We start from the raw sequence: 22,525 nt of genomic DNA, 5'->3' as shown, positions 1-22,525 counted from the left end.
TTTATCTAATGAGTTCCAAAGCAGAATAAAAATAACTCATCTGAACTCTTCTATTCCAAGACACTTTGATACTGTAAGACCCTATTTTTATATTAAGTCAGGTCAAGCAGATGAGAAAGAAGCTTCCAGTAATACTACTACAACTTTATCTGCTTGCAGGGAGTTCCTGTCTCCAATCATTCTTCTCTTCTCATCCATAGTTGGGGAGTAAAAGAAAACTAGAAGTCAAAAGCATTTGACAAGGAAATGTGAATGGTAGAAAACTAGGCAGTTTTTCAATCCATTGAACTTCCTTACAAACAAATTAGTAAGCCAAATATGCATAGAAAAATCATTTCCTGAGGACTTTTCAAACACAGCATTTTGAAGATTCATCCAGCCTGGGCAACATAGTGAGACCTCATCCCTACAAAAAAATTTTAAAAATTAGCCAGGCATAGTGATGTGCACCTGTAGTCCCAGCTACTCAGGAGGCTGGGGTGGGAGGACTGCTTCAGCCCAGGAGGTCAAGACTACAGTAAGCCGTGATACCATGATCACACCACTGCACTCCAGCCTGGGACAGAGTGAGACCTTGTCTCCAAAAAAAAAGAAAAGAAAATTCCCATTTTATATATTCACAATGAAGAGGTATAGTAGACATCTATACCTACTTAACAGACATACGTAATGTACATATATGCATTACTTTTTGGGTTCAACTTTGCAGAATTTATACTGAAGCATCAGGTGAAAAAATTTTTAAACACACTTAAAGAAAGATAAAATGTTAGGTTATTGATCCACAGGGTAATTTTTAAGGCAATAGAAAAGAAGAAATTACCAAAGGAATGAAAATACTCAGTGTGAACTCTCATGATTGCCGCTAGTTACAGTTGATGGAAAAATATTAAATACCCATACGGGGGGAAAAATCCAGCAAGAGACTAAAAGATGGCCCTAGTAGAAAGTAAAATAAATTAATTAACAAATACATATTAAGTTCCTATTATGTGATCCAAGTGCAAGCACTGTTATGTGTTTAGAAGCACAACAAAGAAATATGACAGATGGTCCTTATCCCCCAAGACACTTTCAATGTAGCTGGAAAAATAAGATACACTTGAAACAAAGAAGAATTTGAGCTGACCACAGAAAAAATAGAGGCAAAAAGATACATGTTAAGCCCTACCACGTGCTAGGCACCACTACAGTTAACTATGCTGAGTTTGCCAGTAGCCACATTATCCTCTTCTTCCTTAGTAACAATACACTAATTTTACTTTATGCAGGAATGTACCAACTAACAAGCTGCAAGTTCCCAGCAAGTAGTGGTCATGTGACTAAGTTCTAGCTAAAATGAGCTTGTAAGCAGAAAGGTTGTAGGGGACTTCCAGAAGGCTAGGTAAACAAACCTAACTGAGCGGAAAAGCAGGCCACTTTTTCCCTATTCTCTCCCTCCTTCTTCTATCTGGAGTGCAGCTATGAGAGCTGGAGCTCCAGCCGCCATCCTGGACTATGTGGTAATCTCAATCTTGATATAGAAATCACACTAGAATGGTAGGGGGAAAAAAGTGTGAATCCCAGATGAACATGAAGTTACCATACTGGCCCTGGACTACCCACCTCTGGACTTCTTTCATGTGAGAGAAAATTAAACTTCAACTTTGTTTATGATACTATTATTCTGGGTTTCTGCTCTCATGCAACGAACTCTAATACTAAGCATTACTCTACTATTATAGCTTAGAAAGGTTAACTTGCTTAAGGTCAAAAAGTTAAGAGGCCAAATCAAGTTTAAACCCACACCTATCTGACTCCAAAATAAAAAGCATTACACCACACTCCTTCAATATATAATTTAGAATAGATACAAAAACACATGTGAAGGAGTTGTCAAGTTCTAAAAGAAAGAAATTTAGAAGCTAGGCCTTGAATGAGAGGATCTGGAATGATGGGGCCAAAACAGGTTGAGGATAGGGACTGGGGGGCACTAAAGAAGAGTAGGATAAAAGTCTCTATGACAGGAATGTGCAGTGTGTACCTCTATACTGGTGATAAGCAGGAAATAGGGCATTGAAGAACACATTCTATGACAGCCAATTTATATTAAGAAATAAAGAAAAACAAAGACTGAATAGGAAGAGTATTCCTGTTATAAAAGAAAACGATGAAGGAGGGAAGCAACTTGGATTTAGCTTAAAAACTTCTAAGTAGAGATCAAATTTTTAGAAAGTTAGGTTTCAAGGCGATTAGACTGTTAATGACCAGCACACAATGAATAAAAGAAAAAGAATGGAATTGGAGACACCAGCTAGGAAACCTTGTAAACAATGCACAAAGGAGGTGGGGGGAGCCTGGATTACAGTAGTGACAGTGTGTGCAGGGACACGGGAGGCCAATCCAAGGCATTTCAATGCAAGGAACTGTAGCTGATGGCAAACTAGATTACAGAATAAAGGAAGTTTAAAAGTTAGGATTCTTTTAAGTTTCTAGCTTGGGAAAATGCTGACAAATCCAAACTGACATAAGCAAATCGAATATAAAGATATTACACTTAGCTCTGAACATAACTGTTTGAAATAACTAGCAATTTTTTTTGAGACGGAGTCTCGCTCTGTCACCCACGGTGGAGTGCAGTGGTGCGATCTTGGCTCACCGCAAGCTCCGCCTCCCGGGTTTATGCCATTCTCCTGCCTCAGCCTCCTGAGTAGCTGGGACTACAGGTGCCTGCTACCACGCCCAGCTAATTTTTTGTATTTTTAGTAGAGACGGGGTTTCACTGTGTTAGCCAGGATGGTCTCAATCTCCTGACTTCATGACCAGGCTGCCTCAGCCTCCCAAAGTGCTGGGATTACAAGCGTGAGCCACCGCACCCGGCCCAAACTAGCAAATTTTTTAGAGGAACTACCCTGCAGACAGTTAGAAACAATATTTGACCACAGCTCTAGACTACAGATAGAGAACTTTGAAAATGTTACCAATGATATGAATAAATGATGCTCTTCCAAGGAGGGAAGAACATAAATGGTTTAACCTTTAAATAGCTGGCTGCTGATCAGGCATGGTGGCTCACACCTATAATCCCAGAACTTTGGGAGGCCCAGGCAGGAGAATCGCTTGAGCCCAGGAGTTCAAGGTCAGTCTGGGCAACATAGCAGGACCTCGTTTCTACAAAAAATAAAAAAAATTAGCTAGACATGGTGGCAGGCGCCTGTAGTCCTAGCGACTTGGGAGACTGAAGGGGGAGGACTGCTTGAGTTTAAGAGTTGGAGGCTGCAGTGAGCTCTGATCATACCACTACACCCCAGCCTGGGTAACAGACCAAGACCCTATCTCAAAAATAAATAAATAGCTGGCTGTTATTCTTACAAGGAGGAAAATAATCATTCATTAAATCTGAATGAAAACAAAGGGTCAACATGGGAGGTGGCAGACACTGCCAGGTGCTTCAGTATCTTCTTCCCTTTCTTGCTCACTAGCTGAGCCCGACTGCTGGGAATGGCTTGTGCCACTTAACAAATGACTTCTCAGCCTCCTTTGCACATTGCAATGCTGGAGTCGATTTCTGGAAAACCCTCTGCTTTCCTAACAGAGGCACCTCCTTCTTCCTTCTGCCTGGAGTAAGTACAGAGGCCTGGGATACGGCAATCATCTTTTGATCCTAAGGAAGAAAGCCATATGGCAGAAGGAAGACGGGAAGAAATGAAGTCTGTGATGACAACCGTAAGTCAGGGTAGCAACTTTGAACTTATCAGCCTTTGGACTTATTTTTACATGAGAAAAATAAATCCTAATGTGCTTAAGCCACTGTCAGTCAAGTTTTCTATCGCCACTCTGTGTATTCATAACTGAGTAACTAATGAGTAATTAACCTGTGGCCATTAATGGTGGGAATATTCAGGACCAGCGACTTTTAGCTTCCAAGTACATGAAAACATATGTGTATAGCTTCACAATCACAAAAATGTGTATGTATACACCCACACCAACAAATCTATACCTAACCCATTCAGAGTAATAAAAAGGAGTGACTGGATAGTAAAATGACAAACCACTCCCACGAAAAAGTATTATTTCAGTTATACTTAGTTACTATGTCATATGAATAGACTCAAAGTAATAAAAAAATTTTTATTCGTAAGAAACTATAACAGGCCCATATTACAATAAGTGAAGCAGAAACATGTCTATTTGTTTTAATGAGAGATGCTGCTAGACCCCAAAATTGAAGGCACAGTGAAGTAATTCATCACTTCTTGAGTTATTGGTTTAAAACAATTTTTTTATGAATAGCCTTATCTGTGAACAATTGTAAAATTGTAAAAAACAATTTTACAATGATTGCTAATTCTTAAATCTTAAATGAAGTTTAACAATCAACCTAAGTTATTGTGATTTACCTATGTATATATAAAAGGATCTTATCAAAGAAGTGAATAAAATAATAAAATTTAATGAAAATATTTAAAAAATTAAACTAGTACTCTAATTAAATAAAGCCCTAAACCCTCCTGGCATTAAGGGACTAAATTACTTACCAGATCCCCAGTTAATTTCCCCAGTAATTCTCTTTCTATTTATACACCTCTGAAAGTATGCTAATTCCCTAATAGTTATTTCCAGCTAAAAAGGAAGCTTTCTCCCTTGTGAAAAACCCAAAATCAAGTCCTTAAACATACATGTGTGCGCAATTTTTAAAATATTCTATAATATCTTTTGTGTAATAAGCAAAATAATGCTACTGGGCCACCATCATCACATATGTTTTGATTTTTTCCTGGTGATAATGACCCTGGTTTTGCTGGCTGGATCTATCCATCTATTTCAACTCCCCTTTCATCCCCACATGACTAGCCACGTGCTTTTTTTGCAAGATGACAGGGCTGTTGAGACTGAAGAAATGAGTCTGTAAACGGAAAAGCCATTTTCTTTTACATGTTTGCTTTCCCTGGCAAATGACTCTCATCTCCTGTCATCTTTCTACCAGCTCAGCAACCTAACCCACAAAACCATGCACACATATCTGTATGTTGATAAATACCTAAACACAACTAGGCCCGAGTGCATACTGTAGTTCGAAACTTATTAATACGCCACTGGCCAGGTGCGGTAGCTCACGCCTGTAATTCCAGCACTTTGGGAGGCCAAGGCGGGTGGATCAGCTGAGGTCAGGAGTTCAAGACCAGCCTGTCCAACATGGGGAAACCTGGTCTCTACTAAAAATACAAAAATTAGTCAGGCATGGTGGCGCACGCCGGTAGTCCCAGCTACTTGGGAAGCTGAGGCAGGAGAATCACTTGAACCCGGGAGGTGGAAGTTGCAGTGAGCCGAGATTGCAGCACTGCACTCTAGCCTGGGCAACAGAGCGAGACTCCATCTCAAAAACAACAAACAAAAAAGAAACTCATTAATATGGCACATCATTAAGCTGCAGTGAGGCTGGAGGGTGGGAGTCTGCAAGCCTTGGGCTTCTGGTGTTGATTCAGCCAGGAACTACCTGAGACAAGGCTCCAGACCTCCTTTGGTTTTTGTTTTCCTTTTTCTTCTTTTTTTCCCCTTTATTCATAAAATACACATTTAAGGCTTATCTCTTACTTTCTTCCATTTCTAAAACATTTTGGTTATTTGAAAAATGTAAATCTAGCCATCACTCATTCAGATTAAACAGTCACTTCCATCTACTGAGGAGAAGGGATGGTTAACAGAAACCAGTGAAGATAATTACGCAGCCATGGGTGGTTAAAAAACTACAGCAGAAGAGTCTAAATTCTGAACAGGTGAAACTGGTTAACTATAACTTCAAAGGGAGGCCCTTCTACAGTCTGCTGATGAAACATCAAGGAAGCAAACAGTTGAAACATCAGTAGGAATAGTCAATTCTGATCAAAACAGAAAGAATCTCAGGTCATCTTTTCTCTGACTGCTGATAGTGTGGTCTATCAAAAACATGCAAAAAGATAAATAATATAAATTATTATTATAAAACCATTGTGTTAGAACCCAGAGGAAAACCCCTGTTATTTTGGTATATTTCTTATTTTCTATATGCATAGCAAATTTTTGTTTAAAACTATATTACACTTATGCATTTTGATCTAAAACCTATTTTTAAAGACATTATATTCAATCATGTGGGTGTCCTAAAACTTAACTGAGTTCTCACTTTTGGACACTAAAGATGTTTCAAGTTTTCAAATAAGTGTTGCAACAAATATACAAAAAACTTGGGGTATACTTCTGATTAATTCCTTAGGATAAACTCAAGAAGTAGACTTAGTGAATGAATATGAATCTTTTTAAAGCCTTCCTGAAATATACCATTAAAGTGCCTTTCAAAATGGTAGCACCAGCTTTTTAATGAATTTTAAAATAAATTTATGAATCGTTTGCTCCTTTTAGTGCAACCAGATGCAATTTGAATAACGAGACTAAGTTTCTTCGAAAACAAATAGCAGAATTAAAGTAAATAAATTGCACAGTCAAATTAATTGATAATTAAGCATGTTTTAATACATAATGGGCTTTACAGTCTACAAATTTGTTTCCTTGAGTTATATTTTGGGTTTCTGACATTACTGAATTTTGATTGTGTTTTTAATTAAAAGTCTGTATTCCGATTACAAATCATTGGTATTTAGAATCCTGATAAAAGTTACCTCTGAATCTAGGACATAGTGTCTAATGGCCACAACAGTGAACCATCTCTGTAAATGAATGCTACCTGGAGACAGAAACTCTCTTAAGACAAATCTGAAAAATCTGAGAAATGTTTTAAACAAAAAGTACAAATATTTTTTCAGTCATTCAAATGCTATTTTTATACTAAAACAAACCAAAAACTCCATGTCAAATAAAAAAAGGAGAGGGGAGAAAATCATAGGAAAAATTCTAAGAAAGTAAAAAGTAGGAAGATCAAAGCCAAAAAAAAAGTAGAAATGCTAAAACATTCCATAAATGAGAAAACTTAATATAACAGGAGCATTAACAGAGGTAACAATAGAGTCCAGTCAGCAGAAGGAGGTTGGAGTGAACAAGAAGAACCAAAACAATGGAATAATTAGATAGGAGAAAGTGAATAAACAACCAAAGATCATTTGCGTTACAATACAGTGTTATTTCTCTCTTTTGGCTACACAATTATTCAGCCACCTCAACTAAGTAGGACATTGCTGAGAACTAGAAAACAAGGAGGGAAAGGTTCTGAAAATAGTCAAAACTAACAATCATACTACACAAGCTCAAGTGCTTCTCTCATAACAATCACTTTAAATCCTTATTTTAAATAGAATGCTAAGAGGTTTGGTTATGACTTCTCTGTCTGTAGCATATTAAAAGTAGTAGGTCAGAAGCAAGGAACAATTTCCAGAGAGTGGTACACTGAAAATACATACCATCATATTTGCCAGTGACAAAGGATATACACAAATCACTGCCGCCACCACCAACAACGAAAAACTCAAGAACTGAAAAAACACAATAGTCTCAAAATAGGAGGAGGAGGAATAGACAAATCAAGCTTTACAATTGGCCCTAAATCCTAAATGCATCAGAAAATGGCATCCTTAAGAGATGAAAATGTTAAAAGTATAATCAGTGAGTTCTGATTTCTTTCTTTCTTTTCTATCTTTCTTTTCTCTTCCCTTCCTTCTGTCTCTCTCTCTTTTCCTTCCTTCCCTCCCTCCCTCCTTTCTTCTCTCTTTTTCTCTCTTTCTTTCTTTCTTCCTTGAGACAGAGTCCCACTCCATCACCCAGGCTGCAGTGCAGTGGCATGAACATAGCTCACTGCAGCCTCCAACTCCTAGGCTCAAGTGATCCTCCTGGCTCAGTTTCCCAAGGAGCTGGGACCTCAGGTATGTACCGCCATGCCAAACTAACTTTTAAAATTACTTTTATTTTTATTTATTTACTTTATTTATTTATTTATTTTTGAGACACAGTTTTACCCCGTCGGCCAGGCTAGAGTATAGTGGCACAATCTTGGCTCACTACAACCTCTATCTCCTGGACTCGAGCAATTCTCCTGCCTCAGCCTCCCATGGAGCTGGGATTACAGGCATGTGCCACCATGCCCAGTTAATTTTTGTATTTTTAGTAGAGACAAGGTTTCACCATGTTGGCCAGGCTGGTCCCGAACTCCTGACCTCAGGGGATCCTCCCCAACCTCCCAAAGTGCTGAGATTACAGGCGTGAGCCACCACGCCCAGTCTTAAAATTACTTTTATAGATACATGGTCTCGCTACATTGCCCAGGCTGGTCTCAAACTCCTGGCCTCAAGTGATCCTCCCACCTCAGCCTCCCAAAGTGCTGGGATTACAAGCATGAGCCACTGCACCCAGCCAAGTTCTGTTTAAAATGGAAGGGGCAGGCCACATTTTAATACATTTTAAAGTGGTTTCCACCCTGGAAGATTAAAAAGTAGAGACAGGCTTCCCTGCCCGAATATTTTACTTACGTTGAACATCTCAATCCCAAGCCAAGATAATTACAGTACAACAAAAATAATGAAACAGACCTACAACTGGCAGAGAAACAACAATTTTTAGCATGGAAAAGATAAATCATACTTGAAATCTACTTGAATCAGAAAAACACAGTGATTGGTAACCCAGCACAGTCCCTATCACATCCATCCAAACACTATTGCAATGATCTGGGGTCCTGAGCACGCTGACATGTCACCTTTGGCTTGGCCCATGGGCCTTTGTGCCACTTCAATCTTGGTCATTTTGTGTTCCTCCAAAAAGTTCAGAAGCCACATCTAAAAAAACTGCTATCACCTGGATCCCTTCCAAACCAAGAACTAGAATTTCTGCCTTTTCACGAACAGTTACAACACAGAACCGGAGTAATTTTAGTATTCAATCAACAATTTACATTTGACAAAATTTTAGGTATTTACTATGTGCCAGGTGAGCTGGCTCTATGTAAATATAGTAGACTGTAAAGAAACTTAAAGATTCCAGAGTCATCTAGAATACAGTTAATTTTCTGGTAATGTATTTCTCTACTACTGTATTTTTCAACTAGTCTCCCCAATATTAATAAAGATGGTATATATATTCTTTATCTAGATCATTAAAAAATCAGACAAGATTACAACTTTTCTTTGTGTTTGAATGAAATATACTTTCATATATATTCTATTCCTCAGAAAAACATCGTTTTTATATTTTACAAAAATATAAAAGAAATTTCAGCCCAAATAATATTTTGAGATATACCATGTGAAAAACCTCACAAGAATACTTAAATAAAACCATAATTTTTATTACCAAAAATATGTTCTACATTGCAGCTAATTTTGAAATGAAGATAAACTGGATAACAGTTGATCAAATACATTAAGATCTTTCTTTGGAATAGCTAAATCTGTATCTAGTGGGCCATCTAGCTTTCCAACTTTCAGTGTCATAGTAAAGTAAGAAAAAGCACAAAAAACAAATACACCTCTGAAGTAATCTTGCCCAAAAACCTGTATTAATACTTGAATCTGATCAAGCCTCTGTATCTTTCAATTTAAAAAAAAAAGCAGGGCACAGAGCAACATGGCAAGGACGCAGTCATCCAAATCCGGGCTCACAGGGTACTGCGCTACCTCATTAAGACTTCAGCCTCAACCCCTGAAAGCTGACATCCAGTTTCCTACTCCGTGGCTACTGCTTTATGGCATTCTGAACACTGTACTGAAATTACATGTGTGTCTCCTGCTACAGCACCCGTACCGGGGAGCACAATCACATAGCTCAGAACAAGGCTCTGACGTCTGAATTAAAACCCCAGCTTTGCCCCCTGGGTTAACTCATTGATAAAAATGAAGAAAATATCACCTGCTGCTCAAAGGAATTTTAAGGATTCCATGAGAAAATATATGTAAAGCACCTAGCACAATTCTTGGCATATCTTAGGGAGTTAGTAACTAATGACTGAATAAATAAAAACCATAAGCAGCAAAATTAAATAGTGAATTTCATCTCTTTTGATTTCATCTAATCACCTTCTTACAGTATCTAATGAATGGTGAAATGCCAAAGTGACTAATGGTTAAAAAAAATTAGCAAACATAACAGCAATATTTTTTAAAAACAGGTCATCAGCTTCTAAATAACTGTGGCTGACTCTAGGGTAGTAAGGAATAATGTAATCACAGCAAACATCACCCGGTGAAGAATGGCGTTATTAAGAGCTAAACCAGACCAAACCTAGTAAAAGCAATCAAATTTACTTCAACAAAAAGTTCTCAATATAATCATTTTCAAGCATAATTTTAATAATGTGGAAAACATTTCCAAAATAAGTTTTTAAATGTCAGCATTACAATTCTGAGTCCTTTCAGTTTTCTCACTAAAACACACTAACAATAAATTAAATCAACCAACTTTTCCATCTGAACAGTAGGTGGCATAACTGACCTACTGTGGGCCAGCTGCTGCAGTGAGTGATAACGGTCATTTTTTTAAAAGCTCAGTATAACATCATTCAAAATTCTGACAATAATCATTTAAAAGTCCTAACTTGAAAATGACATTTTTCAAATAATATGAAAATACTTACATCTCAATTTGTCCAGCATTTTTCCACCACACATGGTTGCTAACATAGCTTTAACTGAAAATACCGTCAACTTGCCTCGGCCCTCACTGCAAAATAAATTATATTAGAAATAATTGCTATCTGAAACCACAAAAGGAGTCAAATGTATCACTAAATACTGAGCAACCAGTAAGTTGATTCCTGACCTTGTCTGTTACAACTTTATCACATTTGGAAACCCTGGATTTTTTTTTTTTTTTTTTCATTTGTAGAATAAGACTTCTCCTATGCTAGGTGACGAATGCTAAAGCTAGCCTGAATTTTCTGGAAGTAAGTTTTAGAAACACTCTATGTAATTTCTATTGGCTATGTAGCAGAGGTCAAATGGATGAACCTGAAGTGAGTTTCCTATTAAACCCATTAAATCCACAGCTGCAGTTCTCAAGTATTCAAAACTGAGGGGCCACCTGGTTTGAATATAATTCAGAAAGATAATCTTACATCAGGATATTACAACGGTTTCTTGTTACACACTAAACAACAGGGTGCATCTTGCTATGAAGATTTTATAGTACACTCATCTTTGTTTTTACTGTAACAACCTTTATGTTACCACGTGTTTATTCTAAGAAGCTCAATCACACCTGTCTCAGATCTTCTAATACACCACTGTGAGAAAAGTGAAGAGGAAGGGATGGTAACATTAATTCTTCTTTAGGAACTGGAAAGATGAAATGCAGAACATAAATGAATCACCTAAAGTAATGCTGCACACCACCAGCAGAACCAAGATAGTATCACCAAGGCCTCTGACCCAGAGTGTCCATGGCTTCATTCATTCAACTATGCCCTGGTTTCACAGCAGATAAAAATTTCACTAGTTGGTTGTTAAAGTTACCACATGTAAGCCAAGAATGTGATTTTTGTGTTAATTTTTAAAAGCCTGTGTTCACAATGTTTCATTGTAACTTAGAGTAAAATACTTTTGCAATAATGAGAGCTATACCATCTTTGTTTTGAAAAAACAGGTATCATCCTGTTTATATCCACTAATGGTTCTAATACAGGGTTTCCCATTTTCCACAGAAAGATCACACCTGAAAAAAGGCAAATAGCCTATAAGCTAGAAAAGTATCCGTGAAAACACAAGGAAATATCAACATTTGTTACAGCTGAGCTTTTAACTATTACATCTCCTTGAGTTTATTCGTAAAACAAAACAGGAATGCCCGCAACTAGCTAAAATTAGAATGGGTTTTTTAAAATATATTGTTCTTCAGAAATAAAGATACAGCTCCATGTACAAGGCAATATGGCACCCAGAAACAAGGCATATTCCTGCATCAAATATCTACTGCATTATGTAAGAAAAGCTGATGGTTATAAGATAGATCATTAGGTTAAAAGGAATGGGTTTCTAAGACTGACACAGAGCTTTTACAGTGGACTTTCTTTTTTTACACCAAGCACTTGAATGCTGAGTCTACATTTAAGCACACCCTACCTTATGGGACAAGTAGACTTTCCACTACTAAAGTACAAAGAAGGAAAAAAAAAAAACCATGTATTTGCTTTCTCATCTTTTTTTGAAACTAGGATAGGGGCACATAACAGAGCTCCACCAATAAAATGCACTATGCTAGATTTCAAGGGGGGAAATGATTAACTTGGGGAAGCAAGGAACTCCAGAAGAATCCACCTGGTGGGGATGGCAGCAGTTGGAGCAGCCACACCCAGTGCTCTGGGGCAGCCAAGATAATGATTCTTGGGGGCAGCACCCAGAGCCCAGTGTCAGTGGTGTTTGGAGCACAAGCAGCAAGGTCTGTGGCCAGAGAGGTGTCTTCATGAGAGTTCTGTGCAATGATTTTGCACTATGTTCCTGGCAGTGTAGTTTTCAAGCCTACTTTCCCAGCCTACGTACAGAACCTGTGGGTCACCCTTTTAATTAATTAGCCAGAGATGGTATCTATTACTGACACCTAAGAACTCTGATGGATACAGCTTCTAACCCGAAGTAAAGTGGCCCACAAAGATGAAGCAACAAAAGAAACTATTGCTGAAGTCCAGAGTGGGATTAAGAATGCCTGATGGGCTGGGTGCCGTGGTTCACGTCTGTAATCCCAGCACTTTGGGAGGCTAAGGTGGGCGGATCACCTGAGGTCAGGAGTTCAAGACCAGCCTGACCAACATGGAGAAACTCCATCTCTACTAAAAATACAAAATTAGACAGGCGTGGTGGCGCATGCCTGTAATCCCAGCTACTCAGGAGGCTGAGGCAGGAGAATTGCTTGAACCCAGGAGGCAGAGGTTGCGGTGAGCTGAGATCGCACCATTGCACTCCAGCCTCGGCAACAAGAGCGAAACTCTTTCAAAAAACAAAACAAAACAAACAAACAAAAACTTGTTATACATGTTGCAACACATAAAAATTTCCATAATAGAATGTATACACACACACAAACATTAAATACCAAGGCTTAGGCCCAACCCTTAGAGATCCTAATTATTTGGCCTGGGGTGGGGCGTTGGCATTGATAATTCTTAAAAGTTCCCCAGGTGATTCAAAACACAGCCAGAATTGAGAACCACTGACCCAAAACAAATCAACTTTATTTAAAAAAAAAAAAAGAAAAAAAGACACAAGAGGAAAAGGGGAAGTGCATTCACATACACAAAATAGCCATGAAAGAAATACAAATGACTATTAAGTGCATGAAAAGGCACTGACTTTAATTAATTAAAGGAAAAGAAATCTAAAAAATAATGAGATACATCTGTAAATGTCCTAAGTTACTGTTTCCAAAGACTGTCCTCAGTCTAAGTAGTGTGAAGTCTGACTTAGGTGAAATACATTTTTGTTGTTGTTGTGTTTTTTGTTTTGAGACAGGGTCTCCCTCTGTCGCCCAGGCTGGAATACAGTGGCATGATCACAGCACACTGCATCCTCAACCTCCTGGGCTCAAGCGATCCTCCCGCCTTCGCCTCCTGAGTAGCTGGGACCACAGGCACGTGCCACCACACCTGGCTTGAAAGATTTTTAAAGACACAGTTTAGCTACACTTCCTTTTATTTTGTAATGTAATATTTATCACTTTCATAATTGATTACTTTTAAAAGGATCACTTTAAAGAGAGAGTATATGTGCCCGAAAAAAGTAAGTCATCTCTCTGGTTTTCCATAATTTTAAGCTCTAACCATGACCAACATTATGCCTTTAGTTAATTCCGTATGGTATCATCCTTTTTAACTTTTCATTAAAATATAATGAACATACAGAAAAGTGCCTAATTCATGAATGAACTTTCACAAAATGTTCTCTCATGAACATTTAAAGTTCACTGAATGAACTTTCATAAAATAAACACCTAGGTAACTAACCAGCACTCAGGTCAAAAGACAGAACATTACTAGCACCCAGAAGCACCTCTTTCCTAAGCCCACTTCCCACCGTGGTAGGTTCTATCCTTTTGGGGTTGTTTTGTTTTGTTTTGTTTTGTTTTGTTTTGTTTTGTTTTAGACAGAATCTCTCTCTGTCGCCCAGGCAGTGGTGTGATCTCGGCTCACTGTAACCTTCACCTCTTGGGTTTAAGTGATTCTCGTGCCTTAGCCTCCCTAGTAGCTGGGATTACAGGTGCACACTACCATGCCCAGATAATTTTTTTTATTTTTAGTAGATACGGCATTTCACCATGTTGGCCAGGCTGGTTTAGAACTCCTGACTTCAGGTGATCCACCCACCTCAGCCTCCCAAAGTGCTGGGATTGCAGGCGTGAGTCACTGCACCCAGCCTGGTAACATCTATCCTGACTTCTAGTATCATAGGTCAGATTTGCCAGCAATTGAACTTCATATAAATGGAATCTTACAGTATGTACCCTTTTGTGTCTGGCTTCTTTCGCTCAACAAAATATCTGCAAGATTTATTATGTTGTTACATATATTAGTTCATCCTGCTATGCAGCATTCTGTTACATGAATGTACTGCATTTTATCCATTCTCTTATTAAGGGATATTTTCAAACTTCTCTATTTTAAACTATTCGATGAGCATGACAAACAAAACATGAGTCACTGCCTATATTATAGGTAGAAATAAATACTTGTTGACTTATTGATATTCCTTACTAAAAGAAAGAAAAAAAAAGCTGCTTGGCCGGGCGCGGTGGCTCAAGCCTGTAATCCCAGCACTTTGGGAGGCCGAGACGGGCGGATCACGAGGTCAGGAGATCGAGACCATCCTGGGTAACACGGTGAAACCCCGTCTCTACTAAAAAATACAAAAAACTAGCCGGGCGAGGTGGTGGGCGCGGGTAGTCCCAGCTACTTGGGAGGCTGAGGCAGGAGAATGGCGTAAACCCGGGAGGCGGAGCTTGCAGTGAGCTGAGATCCGGCCACTGCACTCCAGCCCGGGCGACAGAGCGAGACTCCGTCTCAAAAAAAAAAAAAAAAAAGAAAAAAAAGCTGCTTGTGAGTAAAAGTGAAACCAATGGCACAAGAACTAATAACATTCTAAGGATTATAATACAATCAGCCCTCAGTATCCATGGGGGATTGGTTCCAGGGCCCCTGCAGATATCAAAATCCACAGATATTCAAGTCCCCTCCAGAGCTGGCCCTCCATATCCGTGGGTGTCTGAATCCACACATGGGAACCTGCAGATACAGAGGGTCAAGGGGTACTGGCAATGCTGAGGAGTCTGAAAATAATCTAGAGGCAAAAGCACAGCACCTTGGAAATACCTTAAGGAAGAATGCCATCCTTAGGATCCTATCAACTTCTAAAGTGATTATATCTGGGAACTGTGGCGCATGCCTGTAGTCCCAGCTACTCAGGAGGCTGAAGCAGGAGAATCACTTAAGTCCAGGGATTTGGGACCAGCCTGGACAATACAGTGAGATCTCATCGCTCAAGAGAAAAATAATAATACACTAAAATAAAGTGATTATTGTTGGTCTAATACTTAACAAAGGAATTATTAAGAAAACATCTCTGGAATTATTTGGATAGACCAAGCAGAAGAATGAATGTAATTATTTCTTTCTCTCTATACCAAGTAGGCCCTTTATCAAAAGAGACAGCACATTATCTAAGCACAGAAAAAGGAGAGAAACAAAGGGGGCAGAAAACTGTTCCATTCTTTTCACACAGAATTTATACACTCAAGAAGCCTGAAATGATGTTTTTGAATATGCGTATTCATAGTCATTTTTTGCAGCATGTTTCTAATGGCAAAAGACTGGAAATAAACTGTCCATTAATAGAAGACTGCTATCATAAAAAGAATAAGAAATTATATATGAAAGAAAATTACATGCAAACCAGACTAAGGGGAAAAAAGCAAGGTATAGAACAAAATAATTGTTAGAATGTTATCTAACAACTATGTTAAAAAAAAGAGGGAGAAAAATAATATATTTGTTTGCAAATGTATAAACTATATGTGAGAGGATATTGAGAAAATAACAACACTGGTTGCCTCCAGGGTGGGAAGTAGGCAGCGTAGAGAGAGGAACGAAATGGTGGGTAATTTCACATTGTTAAGTATTAAAAACGCTTATACTAGAAAAGAATAAGGTTCTCAAGTCAATAATCTAACCCTCCAACTTAAGACACTAGAAAAAGAACAGCAAATTCAACTCAAAACAAGAAAAAGGTAAAAAATACTAGAAATAAGAGCAGAAATTAATGATGCTGAAAACAGAAAAATAGAGAAAAATATCAATAAAACCAAAAGCTGGTTCTTTGACTAGATCAATAACAACAGAAATCTCTTGCCAGACTAACTAAGAAAAAAAAGAAGATACAAATTACCAACATTAAGAAAGAGGGGATATCACCACAGGTTCTACAGACATTACAGAAATAATAAAGAAAGATTATTTAAAAACCTTTATGTCCATGAATTCAACAACTTGGAGAACTAGACACATAAAGACTACTCTTTGAAAAACACAAACTACCAGAGCTCACTCAAGAAGAAACAGATCAACTGAATAGACCCATATCCATTACAAATTGAATCTACATTTTAAAGTCTTGCAAAAAAGCAAGCTCCTCATTCTGAGGGCTGTACTGGAGACCTCTAAACATTTAAAGAAGGAAAACCTGCATTTCTACTCACTCTTCCAGGTAATAAAAAAAAAGGAGGAAACACTTCCCAACTCTTTTTATAAGGTCAATATTATTCTTTTTTTAATAATTTCAACTTTTATTTTATTCATTTATTTATTTATCTGTAGAGACAGGGTCCCACAATGTTGCCCAGGCTGGTCTCAAACTCCCAGACTCAAGTGATCCTCCTGCCCTAGCCTCCCAAAGTGCTTGGATTATAGGCATGAGCAACCACGCCTGGCTCCATTTTTATTTTAGATTGAGGGGATACATGTGTAGGCTTGTTACATGGGTATAGTGTGTAATGCTGAAGTTTGGGGTATGAATGATCCTATCACCCAGGTAGTGAGCACAGTATTCAACAGTTTTTCAACCCTTGCCCCCTCCCTCTGTACCCGCTCTAGCAGTCCCCCGTGTCTACTGTTCCCATCTTTATGTCCATGAGTACCCTATGTTTAGCTCCCACTTATAAATGAGAACGTATCAGTATTTGGTTCTCTGTTCCTGCATTAATTTGTTTAGGATAAGGGTAAGGTCAGCATTATTCTGATACTGAAAACAAAGACATTACAATAAAAGACAAGTCAGTATCTCTCATGAAAATAGTTACAAAAATCTTGAACAAAATGAGTAAATCAAATGAGGGACAGGACGGGTGCAGTGCCTCATGCCTGTAATCCCAACACGATAGGAGGCCAAGATGGGTGGATCATGAGGTCAGGCATTTGAGACTATCCTGGCCAACATGGTGAAACCTTGTCTCTACTAAAAATACAAAAATTAGCCAGGCATGGTAGTGCTCGCCTATAGTCCCAGCTACTCAGGAGGCTGAGGCAGGAGAACCGCTCAAACTCGGGAGGTGGAGGTTGCAGTGAGCTGAGATCGTGCCACTGCACTCCAGCCTGGGTGACAGAGCAAGACTCTGTCTCTCAATAAATAAATAAATAAATCAGGACAAAAATCACAACCCAGGGAGCTTTATCCCAGAATATAAGGCTATTTTGACGTATGAAAACCAATCAATATAATTCACTATCTCGACAAACCAAAAAGAGAGAAAGGCAATATGACCATCTGAATAGATGCAGAGGACAAAATTCAACATCAATTCCTGATACTCTCAGAAAACTCAGGAAAAAAAGATAATTTCTTCCATGTGACAATGGGCATCTTTAAAAATAATCATGGTGACCATCATACTCAGTGAAGAAAGACCGAGTGCTTTTCCCCTAAGATCAAGAACAAATCAAGAGGACTGCACCCACCACTCCTTGTCAACATCACACTGCAGAACCCAGCTGGTGAAATAAGACAAGGAAAATAAACAAAAAAAAAATACACATTAGAAGTAAAGAAACAAAACTATGTCCATTCCAGGCAATATGATCATATGTAGAAAAGCCATAGAACTACTAACGACACTATAGTAAGTGAGTTTAATTAAAAATATTTTTTTAAAACGTTCCAGATCTGTATGCTGAAAACTACAAATATGAATGAAAGAAATCAAAGACGATTTAGAGAGATATAATACGTTCATAAAATGGAAGGTTCAATGTAATTTAAATGTCAATTTTCTCTAAACTGCTCAGAATCCCGTTGCAATTCAAAGCAATCCTCTGAGGAGATGCAGGCGGGGGAAAAAACAAAACTGTTTTTCCTACTCTCTTACACAGCACTTCACTTCTGACACCAGATGCCCAGGGAGTTATTTCCCCACGCACCAAGCAAGCAATTCTTCAGCGGATACCAGCTGGATGTCTATAATCTAATTCAAGTCTGACACCATTTACCTGGAGATAGCACCAGACCTCACAGGCTGAGGGCTCAGTCCCGCAAGACTGCTCCCCATTTCAGATATAAGTAGCAAGTAGCAGGCTGTCACCTATACTTCTGACCAACTAACTATAAAATTGGGGTTCCCATGACCCTTCCTTGGACTGATTAGTTTGCTAGACTGGCTCACAGAACTCAGGAAAACACCTATATTTAACCACTTATTTATGAAGGATATTATAAAAGATACAGATGAACAGTCAGATGGAGGAGATGCATAGGGTGTGTTTTGTGGGAAGGGGCACACAGCTTCCATGCCTTCCTCAGGTGTGCTACGCTCCAGGAACTTCCACCTGCTCAGCTACCTGGAGGCTCTCCAAACCTAGTCCTTTTGGGTTTTTTACAGAGGCTTAATTACGTAAGAGTGACTGATTATAGATTTGGCCATTGGTGATCTGCCTTCAGCCCCTCTCCCTTCTTGGAGGTTAAGGGGTGGGACTGAAAGTCCCAGTTCTCTAATCAATCACATGGTTAGTTCCCCTGGCAAACAGTCTATATCCTAAGACTGGCCTCCTTAGGACAAAAGATGCTCCTATCACTCAGGAAATTACAAAGGTCTTAGGAGTTCAGGGTAAAGAACCGGGGTCAAAGTCCAAATACTAGAACAAAGATTCTACAACCTATCTACAAGGGGGTGTCAGGAGCTCTGTCTCAGGAACCTGGGCAGAGATCAAACGTTAGAACAAAAGATTCTCCTACAACCCCTATCACTTAGGAAATTACAAGGGTCTCAGGGGCTCTGTGCCAGGGACTGAGGGCAGAGACCAACATGTATATTTCTTTTTTTTTTTTTTTTTTTTTGAGACGGAGTCTCGCTCTGTCACCCAGGCTGGAGTGCAGTGGCCGGATCTCAGCTCACTGCAAGCTCCGCCTCCCGGGTTCACGCCATTCTCCTGCCTCAGCCTCCAGAGTAGCTGGGACTACAGGCGCCTGCCACCTCGCCCGGCTAAGTTTTTGTATTTTTAGTAGAGACGGGGTTTCACTGTGTTACCCAGGATGGTCTCGATCTCCTGACCTCGTGATCCGCCCGTCTCGGCCTCCCAGAGTGCTGGGATTACAGGCTTGAGCCACCGCGCCCGGCCCAACATGTATATTTCTTATCATTTCGCAAATCCCAATTGAATTCACAATAGGGTATTTCCGTAGAAATCAACAAGATCGTTTCTTGTGTATTTTTAGAGTTCTAAACCCATGCAAATCCTCAGTAAGGTATGAGAATAAAGTTACTATTCAGATGCCTAAACTCCATCCTGTTCTTGTTATGTTGAAAAAGTCCCTTGTGCTATTTTCATATGCATCCAGAGCTGAGAACCACCAACATAGAGCTTTGAATGCAACAGTAAGACTTTAGCTTTTATTTTGTTGGCAATGATAAATCAAAGGACATAATAAAAATTACAGAAAATTAATCACACTGCATTTGTGTAAATCTTTCTGGCTCCAAATCTCTCTTCCTTCAAAGAGACAGAACTGTTATCTATCCTTGCTGCAGAGAAGAAACTGTTGCTATCTATGCAGACAGACAGGAAAGTATGGCAGAGTCCAGCATACTAGCAAGTCATACTTCCAACTCTGTGAAAAGAGACTTACCTCATTAATACTCATCCATGAACATTACCCAATGGATCTTCATGGGTACTATGATATCTTTACTTCTCTATATTATGATAATAATTAGCACTTGTACAACATTTTCTTAATCTTCTAAATGTTTCTAGAAACACTAATATTTTACAATACGTTGCATCCTTATTCAAAATATCCTTTGACTCAACCCTGTTGTAAATATTAGTCCTAGATTCAGAGATTCTCATATTCAAATACAGAGTAACAGATATAATTCTCAATTAACCTGGATCAGCACTAAAACATTTGTATTCTTTTCCATTCATTAATATTATTACTAGTCTCAATGGCTGGTCTCTTATGAAGGAATCTGTTAATTTACAGAATAATCTAGAGCAGGCTATTTATAGTAAAAAAAGACTCATTAACCCCTCAAGTAAGTATTGCCAGTAATGTGTGGTCCCTTAACATATCACTTCTGAGATCCACTGTTAAACCATTTTTCTTATTCACAACAGCCACGTAGAAATCTCCACACATCATCTCCCACCCAACAAACCACGAATCTTCTCTTCCCTCTGCCTGTATGCACTTTCAGGCAGACAAATGTATGTGTGCTTAACATCACAGGCTTTATTAAGTGTCAGGGGATATGCATCAGAGCGTCAATGTGTAACTGAATAGGATAAACAGACTATATAAGCAGAGTGGAAGGAGTTTTAAGTTCAGGTAAAAGTAGAGGAATCTGAGATTAAGGATCATAGTAAACTTGAGCGGGATGAATTTACAGACAAGAGAGATTTGGGGAAAATACTTAGTGAATCTTTATGTTTAAGAATACACTCGGCCGGGCGCGGTGGCTCAAGCCTGTAATCCCAGCACTCTGGGAGGCCGAGACGGGTGGATCACGAGGTCAGGAGATCGAGACCATCCTGGCTAACACGGTGAAACCCCGTCTCTACTAAAAAATACAAAAAACTAGCCGGGCGTGGTGGCAGGCGCCTGTAGTCCCAGCTACTTGGGAGGCTGAGGCAGGAGAATGGCGTGAACCCGGGAGGCGGAGCTTGCAGTGAGCTGAGATCCGGCCACTGCACTCCAGCCTGGGCGACAGAGTGAGACTCCGTCTCAAAAAAAAAAAAAGAATACACTCATAAGTAAGTACGCATCCTGAGAATGGGACAGTGGGCTCAGGTCTTAATTACTAACCAGTCTTCCCCATTCATATCACTTACCATTTACCACTTTAGGTTCACAGCTTGTGCTATCAAAAGGTTTACACACTATTCAAAAGGAAATATTAATATAAACAAAAATATACACAAAAGTTATAATTGTATATTTAAATACAGTTACAGAAACTTATTAAAGAAGCCAGGCGTGGTGGCTCACGCCTGCAACCCCGGCACTTTGGGAGGCTAATGCAGGCGGATCACTTGAGACCAGGAGTTTGAGACCAGCCTCAAACTGTATTAATAAAAATACAAAAATTAGCCAGGTGTGGTGATGGGTGCCTGTAGTTCCAGCTACACGGGAGGCTGAGGCAGTAGAATTACTTGAACCCAGGAGGTGGAGGTTACAGTGAGCCAAGATCACACCACTGCTCTTCGGCATGGGCGACAGAACAAGACCCTGTCTCAATAAAAAATTTAAAAAGAAACTTATTAAAGATTCCAGTATAAAATTTTAAAATTCCAGTATCACTTGGAAATGTATACTTTAAAATTCCAGTATAACTTGGCATAAAGAAATAGTTATCCGATAAAATTAATGAAGGGGTAGTCTCTACATCCTTACTTCCACAAATCATGTTACTTATATTTTTCCCTTCAAAAAGAAAAAAAAACTTAGCTCCTTTCTCTCAACTGATTGTTTTGCAGGCCAAACGTCAGCAGTGACTCCTCTGTGCAGAATGCTTTTCTTGGCACTGAAACCCCTCAGTCTACTTTAAGCCTAACTTCCTACAACTGCCTCCAAACAAGGCCAAGAGGAAGCATTACCTTTGCTTTTCTAATATTTCTTTAGAGCCCCAGCATTCTTCCTCTACAACTAGAGGCAAGCAGAGAGAAAACTGCAGCTACTCAGCACCCTGATACTGCCCGACTTTGTTCTTTATCTAACTGATTCCTTCTTCTTGGAAGAACTCATTCTTGGTCCTTCACACAAGACATCTGAAATTATTCTGTATACACTGGTCAAATTATACTTAAAACTGAATAATTAGCTGCCCCTGGCCACAGCACATGTCCTCACCAATGTCCATGTTTTCACTACTTCCAATGTAAAAGTCCAAGTTTATACCAGAATCAATTCTCTTCAAACAAGATTTGGAAAAGATATTTAACCTGGTTTCATCACAAATAATGTTACTCACTTCAAATCTGGCCTACGAGAGCTACAGAGTTGATTAGTAGGTCAACATTTGAAATATAATGCAATTAACAGTGAATACTAACCCCTCTGTCAAGACACTAAGATGAAAAGATAAACAGGTAATATTT

At 39.0% G+C, this 22,525-nt stretch overlaps 1 protein-coding gene across 19 annotated transcripts in view; it reads right to left on the bottom strand.

The window, feature by feature from the left end:
* DTNB (dystrobrevin beta) overlaps nucleotides 1-22,525 on the bottom strand; it is a 303,400-nt gene that overhangs the window by 218,393 nt on the left and 62,482 nt on the right. For 18 of the 19 annotated variants that reach the window (XM_050753639.1, XM_050753647.1, XM_050753643.1 and 15 more), the window contains exon 5: nucleotides 10,535-10,620. The exons of the other annotated variant lie outside the window; for it this stretch is intronic. In XM_050753639.1, the coding sequence (XP_050609596.1) occupies nucleotides 10,535-10,620 (86 nt within the window). The remainder of the gene's footprint in view (nucleotides 1-10,534; nucleotides 10,621-22,525) is intronic. 19 annotated transcript variants of the gene reach the window in all.

This window comes from Macaca thibetana, chromosome 13 (genome assembly GCF_024542745.1).
Source record: "Macaca thibetana thibetana isolate TM-01 chromosome 13, ASM2454274v1, whole genome shotgun sequence".
NCBI lineage: Eukaryota > Metazoa > Chordata > Mammalia > Primates > Cercopithecidae > Macaca > Macaca thibetana.
Note: the sequence above shows the minus strand (reverse complement) of the source record. Positions and strands in the feature narration are given on the sequence as shown.